At 43.1% G+C, this 15,640-nt stretch overlaps 1 protein-coding gene across 3 annotated transcripts in view; it reads right to left on the reverse strand.

The window, feature by feature from the left end:
- Map2k4 (mitogen-activated protein kinase kinase 4) overlaps positions 1–11,080 on the reverse strand; it is a 95,282-nt gene extending 84,202 nt beyond the window's left edge. Inside the window, exon 1 of one of the 3 annotated variants that reach the window (XM_076542617.1) lies at positions 10,880–11,080. In XM_076542617.1, the coding sequence (XP_076398732.1) occupies positions 10,880–10,991 (112 nt within the window). In that variant the 5' untranslated portion in view covers positions 10,992–11,080. The remainder of the gene's footprint in view (positions 1–10,879) is intronic. The other 2 variants (XM_076542619.1, XM_076542618.1) reach the window with 2 other exon arrangements.
- Between the last annotated feature and the right edge of the window lie 4,560 nt (positions 11,081–15,640).

The following is a 15,640-nucleotide window of genomic DNA, read 5'->3' on the forward strand; positions in this document are numbered from 1 at the left end:
GGTAAGGCACTGTACCATCAACTATGCAGCAGACGAGAATACAGGACGAAAACTAGAAATCCAGGGTCTTCACACTGGAGCATCCAAAAGCTAGCCATCCTCTTACCGGGCAAAACAAGCAGAGTCCAAGTCAGGAGGAAAGGGCTCCCTGGAAACAGCACTGGAAGAGAACCCTGAGAGAGACTCCCAAGTTCAGAAGCAAGTTTAGCCATCCCAGCAGAAGAGAGTGGGAAACAAAGTAACAAAAATACTTCAGACAACAGTTAACTTTCTCTTCAAAGCAAATGGCTGTTATAGGGGGGAAGGGGGAGGGAGGAAAGAACCATGAGCAAAGTAGCAATGTGAATGGTAGAGCAAGCAGAATAGTTGTACAAGTCTTTAATCCTAGCACAGGGAAGGGAGAGACAAAAGCAGGCAGATCTCTGAGTTAGAGACCAGCCTGACCCACATATCTACACAGCAAGTTGCAGGCCAGTAATAGCTACACAGTGAGACCCTGTCTCAAAAAAAATAAAAAAAATAAATATATATATATATATATATATATATATATATATATATATACTTGAAAGGTGCATGTACATGTAAAAGCATGAGTCAAAACTGAGTACAAGGCTTCACATGCACAAATACACAATAAAGTCTGATAAAAACAAACAAACAAAAAACAGAGGGCTGAGGAGTGGCTCAGTGGAAGAACATTTACCTAGCATGTAAAGAAGCTGGGGCTGAGAATGGCGAACTACCACCAATTATTACTGCTCCACATTAGAACTAACCTAGTTTGAGTGCTAAACAAAATTCCTAAAACTCTAAGTTCTGCCATCAAGCCAGAGTTGTTCAACTGAAGGTTTGAAAGTCTTGATGCAGAGCTATAAACTTGCTTGTTTTACGTATCTATGGATGAGATAACTAAGTGTCTGAATTTTGAACCCTCAATTGTTCACTTCTAAGAATTACTTCTCACTCTCTGCAGACATGTGGTCACTAACAGGCAAAGAATAACCAACTACAACACAGTATTTCACCATTTCCTTGAAAATTCTACCACTTTTCAAAAACATCAATTAAATATGTTAAAAAATACTATTCTAGCTAAATTATTTTATGCCCCATGTGTATCTGTGTGAAACACTTGTGCAAGTCAGGAAGTTAGTGCCCAGTGGATCACTGTGCTCATTATACTCAAAGAGCTTGTGCAGCTGGCTGGAGTAAACCGATAAGGAGACCCCAATACCTTCACCTTTGTAGCATGTGCGTTCCCACTAATATACACACATCTGTTCAATCTGAGGCGTCTCCTATCACCTAAACTCTATCCTGCCATTCATCTACACTAAGTCTTCCATCTCAGGAGTGCTAGCTGTCAGTCAATCTTTTGATAATAACTGATCATGCAAGCCTTCCCTCCGTTCTTTATACTCTTACCTACTCTTTAGGACTCGATTTTAAGACCCTCCACTTCACTCTCCCTACTGCATCCAGGGGAAATCCTTCTATTTTCCTGGTCCCAGACAAGTAAACCTTTGCTTTCCTCTAACCAAAGAGGCAGTATCCAGACTCTACAACACCAAATGCTAATAAGGCTACAAAGGAAATAAAGCTACATGAGGATTTCCCCTCCCCCTTGCTCTGGCTCATCCCAGGCTTTCCCCTCATTCTCAACTTCTCCCTTCAAGTATGAGATCTCTTAACAGGCCATTACTGGAAATCTGTAAATTCCTGTAGGGAAATGGTCTATAATACTTTAAAAGCCTGTTTATGCTATAAAATAAAGGCAGAACCCAAGCAGTATTTGACAAGTGGTAAACAAAATGAGGGGCATCATCACACCAGCACTGAAGATGCTCCATTAACAGCTCCAGATTTCTCATTTATATATAAAGTTAAAATTCCAAACAGAAGGATCTCTATGACACAGGACAACAACAGGATATCTAAGAGGAGCCCCAAGGAGAGCCCATTACTGGAGCTGTAGCAGAAACCAGAGGCCTGAAACCAGAGCAGTGACTCATAGAGATGAACACTTACAAGATGTATGGACTAAAGGGTAAACTGTGTGACTCACTGGGCCACACCACAGCTTCTCCAAGATCCTTTTTCATTTTTGTTTTTGCCTTGGTTATTTGTTTTGTTTGTTTTTTGGTTTTTCTTTTAAATTAGGTTTTGTTTTTTGAGGGAGAGGTTGCAAGGGCAGAGGGCAGATACGAGGGGACAGGGAGATAAGTGAGATCAGAATGAATGATGTGAAATCCACAAAGAATCAATAAAAATTAAAAAAAAAAAAAGAACTGACAAAAAAAAAGTTAAAATAATATCCAGTAACCTCTGGGGTTGAAAGCTGAGGTTAAGCCTAGCTTCGGCTGTGTAGGGCCCTTACAGAGTCATGCAGTTGTCTCTGCTCTCCTTCCTTTGGGTTGGCAGTATAATACAGTACACATCATCCTCATCTGAGCATTTTAGGGCTTTGAGTTGCTGAAATACATCACAAAGCCACACTAACGTAACAGAAATCAGAGGCTCCTTACTGGCTCATGCCACAGCCCAAGTACAAATCCTTCCTTCTCGAACAAGCCTGGAGATTATTGTTGCTGGCCACCTTCCAGCTTCCACCTCAAAATCCTGGCACGTCTCTGACAACACAGCTACGCCCAGCACATCACTATCGCCCTAAAATCAAGCTATCTAGACTTGTCCTAACTTTGTATTTTCACTGTACTTCAGAGTAACTTCTACAAGACTTCTTTCCTGGTGGGTTGTTTCCCTTTTTATTTCTCGTTGTTATCAGAAGGGAGCTTCCCTAATTTAGTAATTCCAGGTTGTCTAACTCACGGAGACTCTAGTCATCAAATTCTTCCTATGATTTTTAAACTCAGGATTTTGTAGTCCATATATGCCCGCTCTTTTTCTCCTTGTGGCCAACAGCCACCCTCTCTACTTTGTGAGTGCACAACTGAATATCACATTGTTTCAATGTAGCATCCAGGGTGAACAACTTAAGATTGTGTGACATTAAGTAAGGACCTATCTTCCATCAAATTCAGTAAGATCCAGAGTGTTCTGGGATGATCAAAATGTCTAGTAAAGAAGCCAAATAGAGCAGGTTTTCATTACTGTAGAAACAGTTTTCTTGTTCCCTCCCTTGGATGAGCAACACCAAGAACACCTTCTCTGCCTTTCCAGGTGTTCATCAGAGCAGCTTACACTACTCCAAGCCCATCCTCTTTTTATTCCCAGGAACCTAACAGGATAACAAGGAAGAACTCTCAGCCAATCCCACACCAACATTCTATGCTATGTTTTGGTTTCCACCTACAGTTTTTGGCTGGTAACTCCCTCCCTAAGGCAGGCAGGCCATGGAAATAAGAGTTTCTCTTCCTCAACAGTCTTAAGAGCTCTAATCGTCCCTGACTTCTCAGCCCTGGCACTGAATTTCTCTGGCTGCTAGTGATGCCACCAAAGTGAAATAGCGTATGCAATATCCTCTTCTGGCCTTCCAGACACCAGGCATGTTCATGGTATACATACATACATGCACATAAAATACCCATACACATAAAATAAAATAGAATCAGGAGACACTTAATAATGTCACTTCTTGGCAAAGCCACACATTCAATACCTATAAATATGGCATTTATGTGTGTGTCCCCGGCCCCATATGCACCCCTGTGCCTGCAGTCAACACACACACACACACACACACACACACACACACACACACACACACAAATACATGTAGTAGCACTTTCCTTATCCTTCTTAAAAACTGTTTCAGCAATTCTGAGTAAGATGAAAAACAGCAGAGCTGTAAAAGGTTCATGTACTATCCACTTCTGTGCTCTTCCCTAGCAGTGGGTACCATGTGTTGTTCTTGGACAATCAAGCTGCACATGGCCTGTGTTCTCCTTGGAAAGGCCCACCTTGAGCAGTGTTAGCTATTAGCTGATGGCTCCTTGTACTGGTCACCGGTTTAGCTCATCATAGGGCTCCTTTCACCACACCATCACTCCAAGGTACATTAGACAAAACGAGAGAAAGTATGTATCCTAAAAGAGTATTTCTTACTTAATCTTATTAACTTGGCTCTCACTTTTAAAGGCATATAAGAGAATTTCAACATATGCTTTAGGGGGGAACTAATTTACTACACTGTATTCGTACCAGGTCATGTTAAAAAATAGTAAAAGAAATGCTGTCTGGGGCTGGGAATGAAGTGCATAGTAAAGTGTTGCCATGTGTGATGGTTAATCTCAGTTGTCAACCTGATGAGATTTAAAACTACCTGGGTGGAAGAGTATCTTGATTAAGTTAAAAGAAGTGAGATGTCCCAAACACTCACTCACTGTGTGTGTGTGTGTGTGTGTGTGTGTGTGTGTGTGTGTGTGTGTGTGGCGGGTGGGGGGGCGTAGAGAGGGGAGCACCATTTCTGGGCTAGGATTCTGGACAGTATATATAAAAAAGAGAAAGTGAACTGAATACAAGCATTCATTGCTCCTTCCTCGTGACTATAGGCACAATGTGGCCATCAACTTCAAACTCCTGCCACCATGACTTCCCTGCCATGGCGGACTAAACCCTGGAACTGTGGGCCAAAACAAACCTTCCTTCCTTCCTTGAGTTGCTTTTGCCAAGCCATTCTATCACTGCAACACAAAACGTAACTAAGCCACAGTGCAAACACAAGGTCTCAAGTTCAATAGCTAATATCCATATAAAAGGCCAGGTATAGGTGGCATATGCCTGTAACCCCAGAGCAGGGGTGACAGACAAAGGGCTCCCTGACTCATTAGCTAGCCAGTCTAGATTAACTGAAGGTCCTCAGGTCCCAGGGACACCACTTTTTAAAAGAATGGCTATCTCAAGGCAGATTCCTGACCCCTGCCTGTATGCATCCTTACACACACATATGTACTCACAACTTGTGCACCCCACATGTACACACAAACAAACAGTATTCTGGGACAAACAGGCAACTATAGGATTTGGAACTTTCACTGTCTACAGTCAGGATCTATCGTTTGTTGTGAGATCATGCGTGTGTGTGTGTGTGTGTGTGTGTGTGTGTGTGTGTGTGTGTGTGTGTAATAGTCTTATATATCCCCGGCTGGCCTTGAACCCACTATGTAGTGGAGAATGAAGCTGAGGTTCTGTTCCTTTGGCCTCCACTTCCCAGGGCTGGGTCACCCAGTTTATATGGTGCTTAGGCTAGAATCCAGGGTTTCTTGAATGTTAGGCAACACTCTACCAACTCAGCTACATTCCCAACCCTGAATTCGGTTCTTTAAACCACACACTAAATCAAAGGCAGGTTTTCATGTATGTTGTATACATTTAAATATTGCTGGGAAGAGACAGCACAGTGATCTTAAATCTCTACTTTCTCTTAATAGACACACTTCATGACACTTTAAAGTTTATGTTCCTGCATAAATTTATCATACTTTTACTTTAACTGGAACATATAAAATGCTCACCTGAGAGCTAAATACGTGGGCATTAATCACATACTATATACCTTCACTTAAGACCTAAGGAGAAAATAAAGAAAAATTGCCTAGATCAACACATTAAGAGAACCTGAGGTACATTTCTGCTCACAGCAAGTGCTTTACAAATGGCTCAGTGTTTCTCAGAATCAATGGGATTCTAAACTGGACATGCTGGTCCACACCTGTAGTCTCAACCCTTAGAAAGATTACAAGTCTAAATCCAGCATACAGGGCAAGACCCAATCTAGACAAACAAATAAAAACATGATAAATTACAACTATGCTAACTACTTTGAAAAATAGGCATTTTAAAAGTGAAAGTTCCTAACTATGAATTTAAGGCTCTATTTTTTTTTAACAGTCTTCTTTTTTTTTTTTTTTTTTTTTTTTTTTTTTTTTTTTTTTTTTTGGTTTTTCGAGACAGGGTTTCTCTGTGTAGCTTTGCGCCTTTCCTGGAGCTCACTTGGTAGCCCAGGCTGGCCTCGAACTCACAGAGATCCGCCTGCCTCTGCCTCCCGAGTGCTGGGATTAAAGGCGTGCGCCACCAACGCCCGGCCAACAGTCTTCTTTAATTTATTGTATATGTGCATCTGTGCATTCAGGTTTGTGTTCATGTAGAAGCCAGAGGTCAACATACACTATCTTCCTCAATTGCTCTCCAACTTATGTTTTGAAACAGCATCTCTCACTGAGCCTGCTGGCTGGCAAGCTCCAGAAATCCTTCTGTATTTCACTCCCAGGGCTAGAATTATAGGTGCATGCTGTCATGCCCAGCCTTTCACATGGGTGCTGGGGGTCCAAACTCAGGGCCTCACTCCTGCGCAACAAGCACTTTACAGACTGAGCCATCTCCCCAATGTCCCTAAGCCTTCTTAATAAATTTAACTTCTCACATTTTTAAGAGATCTTTTAAATTCATTACATATTAAATGACTAGCAACTAAAGCAGGAAAATATCATTTCTAATAATCTTTACATATGCAAAATATTTTATGATTTAAGGCATTTTCACATGCAATAACCTAATGTGATTCTTAAAACAGTCTATAAGCTGTGTATTCTCTATTTTAATAGATGAAAACTTACAGGAAACTACACAAATCTGGTAATTTCCCAAGAGTGCAGAGCCTGCATATGGCAGACTCTAAGCCTTGGTTTTTCCTAGTCCAAATCCAGCATTCTCTCAACTTGGATGTCCTGTTTCTAAGACACTACTCCATGCAAAGGTAAAGCCAGCACAGAAGAAATCATCCTGCTGTGTTTTCAGTGTTGAAATTGCTCACCTCTCAAATAGCAAGCTTTATTCACCAGAATATTTGTTATTCTTGAACACACCCGTGGTGACTTCATGGAACATTAGGTCCTAGACTTATGCCCAGCTCACCTGAGACTGACCACCTGACACGCTTCCACTAACTTGGTTAAATACCTAGGCTTTTACAAGCCACCAAGAGAAAGGCTCTTGAATATTAAGATGGCAATTGTACATGTGTAAGTTCACTATAAGTTTTTGAGTTAAAGAATTACACTATTACTTAGTACTGTACCATTCAAAAAATCTCTCAGTTAAAATTCGTCTATGATGACAAATTATCAAGGAAATTATTTTTCAAATTCTCAGATTACTGAGGAAATAATTTTTCCAATTCTCAACTAATTATTGAGAATAAAAGCCCATTCACAGTAGCTCATTTGAATATTTTTTCTTTCTCAAAAAAAAAAAAGCTTATCCTAAAGTCTAATACATTTTTATAATACTATTTACCTAACTTGGTAAGCAGATCTACATTTTGATAGTTTTAGTCACCAAATAATCAAGGGAGGAAAGGTGGGGGAAAGGCACATTCAGCTTGTAAATGTTTGTCCTTCTGTATATGGGCATAAGGAAATTAAAGAGAAAGAACATGAGTCAGAATGAATGAAGACTCAAATGTATGACTAATAACAAAATCAGCTACTATTCTCTGTTAGCTGAGACTCTGTGGGAAGAATGCTTTAAAAATGGCCAGATCAGAAATACAACTTCTTTGTGAAAATGTAACTAAATGAACAAATGATGACTGTTAAGAAGCCAAAGTCACTACAATTCCCATTCCAGCTAACCACAGCCCACAGACTATTTACAGCTACAATAGTACCTCATAACAGCAACATTATCACCATTTGAGACTCTCAGATCCAGAAAACAACAAGGATTTAGTGTTTGAAGTAGAACAATATCTTCTCTGGAATTCTAAAACTAGGATCCTGTAATAGTGAAAAACGGTGACATCAACGGGTTAGAAGAGTTGTCTAACCCACAGATAATAAAGCTTAGAAAAAGAAATGTGCAAGTTGGGTCATACGGGACTAGGGACTCATGGGGGAGAGACAGAGATCATCTCAAGTAACAGGATGAGAACTGAGAATACTGATGGTCAACACTCATGGCATTCTTCCAGAATGCCAAGCCCACACTCGGTGTGCATATTCTCCTTGTGCCTGCAAGCAAGCGTTATTCTTACTTTCTAAGAAACAGAGGTTTCAAGAGGCTAGGTAATATACTCACAGAGAGTTTAAGTCTTGGTGGGGTGGAGTGAGGATAGGATTCAAACCCAAGACCCCAGAGCTCTGGCCATTAAGCATTACAATATAAAGGAAATAATGTTTCCAGCTTTGGACCACAGTTGACCACCGATGTCAAGTCATGAAACAGTACAAAGTCCTTTGTCAAGCATGGTGTCTATCCTACAGGAGACTGTCCAGTGACTGCTGAAGTGTAATCTATATGCACTAAAACTGATCTGCTGCTCAGTAGGACCTGATCATGAATGGCTCCAAGAAAAACAGTCTTTTGGATAGCAAGTATATGAAATGGGGGTGAGGGGACAGCCTGGGAAATACAAGAAGACTTCACCTCAAAAAGAATAAGTAAAAGTAAATCCAAAGAAGGCCAAAGAATGGGAAGTCTGGCTCAAAACTAGAAAGAAAAAATTACTCGTTTGCTGCTTAAGCTCAAGCTTTCTAATTCAGATTATGCTACACATCATCTTGAACATTTCAAACACTTCTCTTTTCTCTGAGCAATGGAAACCGATTCAAAACACAAGGTATAACTTAGCATGTTCCTCCATCAATCGAAGACTAAAGATTTTTTAAGTAAAGATTTAAAAAAAAAAAAAAAGCAACAACTCAGGGGCCAGAGAACTGGCTCAGGAGTTAAGAACACTTGTTGCTGTTGCAAGGGATCTGGGTTTGATTCCCAGCACCCACATGGCAGCTCACAGCCATCTGGAAAGCCAGTCCCAGGACTCTGATGACCTCTTCTGACCTTTCCAGCACCAGGCATGCATGTGGTGCTTACACAAACACCCATGCAAAACATGCACACACACAAGAAGAATAAAATGTCTTCTTAAACATTCAGCCATAATTCAAAGACAGTTTAGGGCCCTTTCTCCCTTTTAAAAAGGATTCCAGAAATCAAAAAGCAGAGATAGAGGAGACTAGAGAACACCAGACTGATTCCTGACCGTGTGACTTTGAGTTTCTAGGAGCTCTTCCCGACTGCAGCATCTTCACATTCACTCTCCTCTCTGCCTTGGCCACATCTCTGTTCTTTCCAGACAGGCTTTCTCCATCCATCTTATCAAGGAGACTGCCCTGTTACCTTCCATCACAAAACCCAGCTTGTTGCCTTCATTTTTCTTAAGCAACCTGTACTATTTACCTACATGTCTTCCCTTCTCCATTCTCAAAAGGACATGCTCCACCAGAAGTGAGATGGCTGTGTTCACAGGTGTCTACACACTCAGAACAGCACTGTGCTGGCTCTAAGCAGTTACTCAATATTTTCTGAACATGAAGAAAAAAAAATTAACACAGGTTTTCCAAACTGTCAGCCTCTTCCCTCAAAAAAACAGACAAAAACAAACCTTGAAATATATATATACACGCATATATATATATATATATATATATATATATATAATTTTACTGAGTTATTTATTGTGTGTTCAAGTGGAGGTTAGGGGACAACTTGAGGGAATCAGCCCTCTCCCTGCCATGTAGGCCCCAGGGATTGAACTCAGATCAGGCTATGTCTCTACCCTTAAAATATTTTTTAAAAACTTTCAGTCACCCATTGTGGACAAGACACAAAATAATACTAAATTATCTTAGCAGACAGTAAAAGTATGAGATCAAGAAATCAACCCTAGATTCTATATAATGTAATATGCAGCAGAGCAGGCATCCAATAACTAACTCAATTTGAATTAATTAACTTAGGGACCGCACAGAATACATCTTCTGAATGCTGAGCTCCTCTGTTGATGTGTCTATCATAGTTTAATATATAGACTAAATTTTTCTTACACGGAGGGGATGCAAACGCAGATCGTATTTCTGCTGCCTGAATCATGGTATGCGATCACAAACACGAAATATTCAACATACAATCTGTTAACCAGACACAAGAAACCCTTTATGGAGAGTTTAATCAAAAAGAAACCATGGTCATACTGATAACAAGGATATCCAAGTGACTCTTAATAATTCAACATGAGTCGTTTGCTAAAGTTATCAAGAGATTTCTGGGTTTGTCTGTTTCAAAAATAGCACTACTACCCCAAATCCCTCCAGTAAACTTAAGATATGGTCCATAATGAGCCCAGGCCTGTATTTTCACATCACCTGTCAAAACCCACACAGAGATACTAAGGCCTCCCAGTGGGGAAAGGCCATTACAGGAGAGCTGTCTCAGATGCCCAGCCACGATCACTTTGACCTCTGCCATCCGGTTTCCTGAATCTCTCTCCCTTTCAGCCGAACTCGGTCTTCTATTTTTATCTGATTTTCTTCTCTGCATGCGAGGAGAACACACATCTCCAGCCTGGGTCGAAACGCCTCTCGGGGCCAACGGCTGTCTCCCCACCTTACAGGTGGCACAGGGCCCTTGCGAACCCTCGCCCCTCCCACGCAGACACCCTGCAAAGTTTGGGGGACGGGGGCGCAGCGCAGGGGCCCGGCTCCAGCGACGCCCAGCGAGGCGCAAGATGGCCCTGAGCCGGCCCCACTGCGGCGCGCGGGGGCGGCGGGGCCGAGGGCCGGGACGCGGCCGACCTGCGAGCTAGAGGCCCGGGCCGCGCGCGATCCCGAAGCCCGCGGGCGCCAGGTGAGCGGCGGGCGGGGGGCAGCCAGGTGGGCCCGAGCCGGCGAAACCAGAGCCGCCGCAGCGGGCAACCCACGCCGGGCCCGGGGCGGGGAGACGGGGCGAGGCCGGGCCCGGGACGCGGAGCTCGGGCGGCTTCCTCAGACAGCCCCGGGGACGCCGCGGCTCACAGGCCGCGGTTCAGCCGAGCGCCTCGCGAGGGACCCCGTAGTCTCGGCGCGCCCGCCGTCCTTACCCTGCATGCTGCTGACGGCCGGGTGGCCCGGGGCGGAAGGCCCGATGGGGCCCGGGGTGCCGCCACCGCCCCCGGAGCCGCCGCCGCCGCCGCTCGGGGTCGGAGCCGCCATTGTTGGAAGTGAGGAGCCGAGCGGCGCCGCGGCGGCTGCAATGCAGCAAGCTCGGCCTCTCGCTCCGCTGAGGGCGCGGCGTGCGCCGCCTTGGCCCCGCCCCGGACACGCCTCCGACACGCCCCCTCCCGTGCACGCCCCCGCCAGAGCTGACGCGCAGCCTGCAATTCAGGCTGAGCTGCCTGCAGCACCCAGGACTGAGGGCAGGGCCTGCGGTCCTGGATATGGCGACCCTCTACCCTCCAGGGACCCAAAGTGGCTGGCAGGATCAGAAATATTTGTGCATTTGGGCGGAAGGGAGAGACCTACGATCCCAAAGCTTTAGAACTACCTTCTTGGAACCTCAGAACCCAAAATCAGAGCAGTAGCTCTGGAGGTCAGGCTTCCTGTCCAGTCTCTCTGATCCATCCATCAAAAGAGTCTGCTGTAGCTGTGGCCTCAGGCCAATGCTCTCTGCACTGCTGGAAGCTGGCAGGGGTCTTTGAAGGAAAAAGGAAAAGTTCCAATTTAGGCTTTTCAGCCCAAAATGCATGCTAAATATTTTGTCTATTTATTTATTCTGTGTGGGAAAAGAAGAGCAAACAACAAAAGGAGAAGACTGTGGTGGCTCGCAAACTTTTCAAGTGCAGGTGAAAAGGCGGCTTTCTTCGAGGGAGGCTATTTTTTTAGTTCCAGGGGAAGAACCAAAATCATAAGGCTGACTGTGGTGATGCATGCCTTTAATTCCAGTACTTAGGAGACAGATCTCTGTGAGTTTGAAGTTAACCTAGTCTATATATTGGTTCCAGGACCTTGTCTTAAAAAAAAAAAAATTAAGGATGAAAAATATCAGATGAAATTCTCCTTCCAAAGCAACTTGTCATATTAGAAAACATGGATGGGTGCAAAAAAATAAAATAAAATACAGTTGTGTATTTCTTTTCACTTGGACACTTCAACACACAAGGGAAAAGGCATCAAAGGCCCCATAGTTTGCTAGCAATGACCCAAATACCATATTCTGTCATTACCAGACTCTAACTGCAGTGTGTCGTGATATCTGCCTCGCCAGGAGCGTTTCCCATCCAGCTCTAACATCACTGTGCTGTGTGCTGTGGTGTGTGGTGTCATCTCTGTTCTCAGTTCCAGTTCTTTAGGGTCTGGAGTGATGCCAAGAAATAGTTTGGAGGGATTTAAATTTCCCCATTCCTATAAGCACCATGGGCTTCCCACCCCCACTCTTTGGTGTGAATAATTAATGTGTTCACCGTCTCATGAAAAGTACTTTTGTCAAGCCCCCCTCCCCACTACCAACAGGTACATAGTTCTTTAGTAATAACTTAATATATATGTAGCTATACCAATCTCTTAAAGACATTGCTAGAGTTTGGATGAGTAGCGGAAAATGTATATATCATTGTTTCCAATATTGCCTTAGAGGGTGTATAGGTTGTACAAAAAGATTTTAATCTATGGGAAATATTGACCCAATATAGTTAGATAAACATGAATGAGAAAAAATTAACAGAGAAACCTGGGTGTGGTGATATATTTGTAATCTAAAAAATAAAGCTTGCCTGAAGATCAGAGGACAGAGTTAACATAGAGGCCAGGCAGTGGTGGCACACACCTTTAATCCTAGCACTCGAGAGGCAGAGATCCATCTGGATCTCTGTGAGTACAAGGCCAGTATGCTGGGCTTCATGAGATTGATCTAGTCTGGGAGAGAAACAGAGCCAGGCAGTGGTGGCACACACCTTTAACCCCAGTTTTGGGAAGCACACACACCATTAATTCCAGCACTAGGAAGGTTGAGATAGGAAGTGGAACGGCTGGACAGAGAATGGCATATAAGGTGTGAGGAGACAGGAACTAGAGAGGCTTTCAACTGAGGACTCAGGGGCATTCAGTCAGAGGATTTCAGGAGGAGTTGTCAACTGGAAAAATGGGTTGTGAGAGGAGTTTGACCCGTCCTACCACCAGAAAGCCAAAGCTTCAACCAAAGTAAGATGGCCATTCAGGAGATGTTACAAACTTTAACTGCTAATAATCATGCATCTGTGAAGAACTGCAGGCAAATGCTTATTACGACATTGTCCATAACAATAAAAAAGGAAGTATTAAAACTCTAGGTAATTTCCACCCAGGGAAAAGTAATATTGATAGCTCTGGCCATGGTCTGAGTAGATACAAATACACTTCCAAAGGATGTGATTTTATTCTACCAGAACTACATCGACACCCAGTGATCAGAACCTGTGTTCTATTTCTTTAACTTTACTTTTAAAAAGGAGGGGGAGTGGAGCTGAGTGCTGTGTTGTATGTCTGTATCCCAGAACACTGGAAGAAAAGTTAAGGCAGGCAGATTAAGACTTCCCAGCCAGCCTGGGCTACATAAGGAGAAACTGTCTCAAACAGAAGGGGAGGGGGGCGGGGGAGACTATATGAAAAAGAAGAAAAGGGGAGGGGAGAAGGGAAGAGAGAAAGGAAGAGAGGGAGTGAGGGAGGAAAGAAGACAGGAAGACAAGAAAAGTCAGGTCAAGTGCAGCTCATCATGGCTACATACAGCTGTAATCCCAGCAGTGGGAGGCTGGGGCAGGGAAATCATAAATTCAAGGCCAGCCTGGGCTGCAAAGTGAGATGCTGTAGAAAAAGGAAGGAAGGCAGGGGGAGATCAGAGGGCAGAAGACAGGAGAATGGGGGCTGGGGCGGGGACAATATGTGCTCTTCTGGGAGCAGGGAGTTTGGAGATGAAATGAGAGAGTAAGAGGGTCCATCCAGGGATGGTGGGACTAGTCTATTTCTTGATGTTTTGTTACACATGTGTACACACATGGTAAAAAAAAAAGCTATAAATGTATACTTAACATTTGTGTATTTTTGTGTGTATACTTCACATTAAAAAAAACTAACAAATGTGAAACTCGAACCAATTCTATATTGAGGTATTTAAAGAGGCCATGCATGGCCTGAGAACCTGCAGGAGACTTTGAAAACTGGTTGAGTTGAAGAACACAGGGAAGGAAAGATGAATAGATGCGTGCTAAAACAAGCTTTATAAAACATTAGTGATAATCTAGAAGATCAATATGCTGATCCAAACTATAATATTTTCAATTTCATGCCTGAGATTTTTTTCATAATATCGCAAAAATCAAAAGCACAAGACCACTAAAAAACATTCCAAAATTAAACATGTTGCTAAATTATGCTGTCAATAAAATTATAAAAGAAACAATGTAATTTAAGCCTGTGTAAAGTCTGGACCACTGGCTAGTTCATGGCTGGAGAATTTAGTCATTGTTTAAGGGGATGGGTGGTACATTATTGTTGCTTTCTGGCTGGATAGTTGGTTGTTGTTGTTGTTGTTGTTGTTGTTGTTTGGAATTAGGTAACAATATATGGTTTGAACTTAATAACATGCTCACTGTTTCTTTTGCTTTAAGGCAGTCTTGCCATACAGCACAGGCTAGTTTTATAGAAATAACCAGTGATCTTTTCGGTAATCCCAGGCTTCCTCATGCAGGATTATAGGCATGTGTCCTCTTGCCTGCTTGGGGGGAGGGGGTCAATACTGATTGTCAACTGAATGGATGCTAGAATCATGTAGGAGATGAACCTCATAGAGAATCTGTAAGAGAATTTCCAGGTTGGGTTAATCAAGGTGAGAACTCTCACTCTAAAAATGTGGGTGGCACCTTCTCACAGCTTGGGGTTATGGTCTGAATAAAAAGGGAGAAATAAGTTGAACATTGGCATTCATCTCTCTCTGGTCCTGACTGCAGGAGTGATGTGACCAACAGATCCATGCTCCTGGTGCTGTGCCTTTCCCATAGTGATGGACTGACTATACCCTCACTCTGGGAGCCAAATCCTTTCTTCTTTAAGCAGCTTCTTCTCTGGTGTTTGGTCACAGCAAGAAGAAAAGTAGGGATGCACATTCTATCTTTCTGTCAAGAGATTTAAACTACACTCCATATACCAGATAGTTTACCCACTTAAACCGCATAATTCAGTGATGTATAGTTGTTGAAGTATGCAGCCATCACAAGAAGCATATTTAGGACATTTTCATCACCCCCAAAAGAATCCTATCCCTTTTACAGTCACCCCCCCCCCAGTGACTACCAGCCATGCTCTCTGTATTGTCACAGGCTAAAGTTGTCTAGGAAGAGGGAACCCCAATTGAGAAAATGCCTCCGTCAGACTGGCCTGTTGGCAAGTCTGTGAGTTAGTATTTTCTTGATTGATGATTGATTGGAAGAGCCCAGTGTAGGCTCTGTCATGCCTGGGCAGGTGACCCTGAGAGGTATGAGAAAGCAAACTGAGCAAACCAGCAGGAATCAGCCAGTCAGCAGCATTCTCCCATGGTTTTTGCTTCAGTTCCTGTGTCTAGGTTCCTGCCTTGGGTTCTCGCACTGACGTCCCTTCATGATGAACTGTAAGCTGTAAGGTGAAATAAACCCTTTCCTCCCCAAGTTGCTTTTGGTCATGTTACCAGGTGGATAGAAGTCCTAAAACTAACACACGCTCCCTGGATCTCGGCGAGCACTAATCTACTTCCTGTCTACACAGATCTGCCTGGTTTTCATACTTTGTTCCTTTTGATGACTTGATAGCAGTGTGTTGCAATTAATGTGATTATTTTGTTTATCCATTTATCTGTTGAT

This window comes from Peromyscus maniculatus, chromosome 8 (genome assembly GCF_049852395.1).
Source record: "Peromyscus maniculatus bairdii isolate BWxNUB_F1_BW_parent chromosome 8, HU_Pman_BW_mat_3.1, whole genome shotgun sequence".
NCBI lineage: Eukaryota > Metazoa > Chordata > Mammalia > Rodentia > Cricetidae > Peromyscus > Peromyscus maniculatus.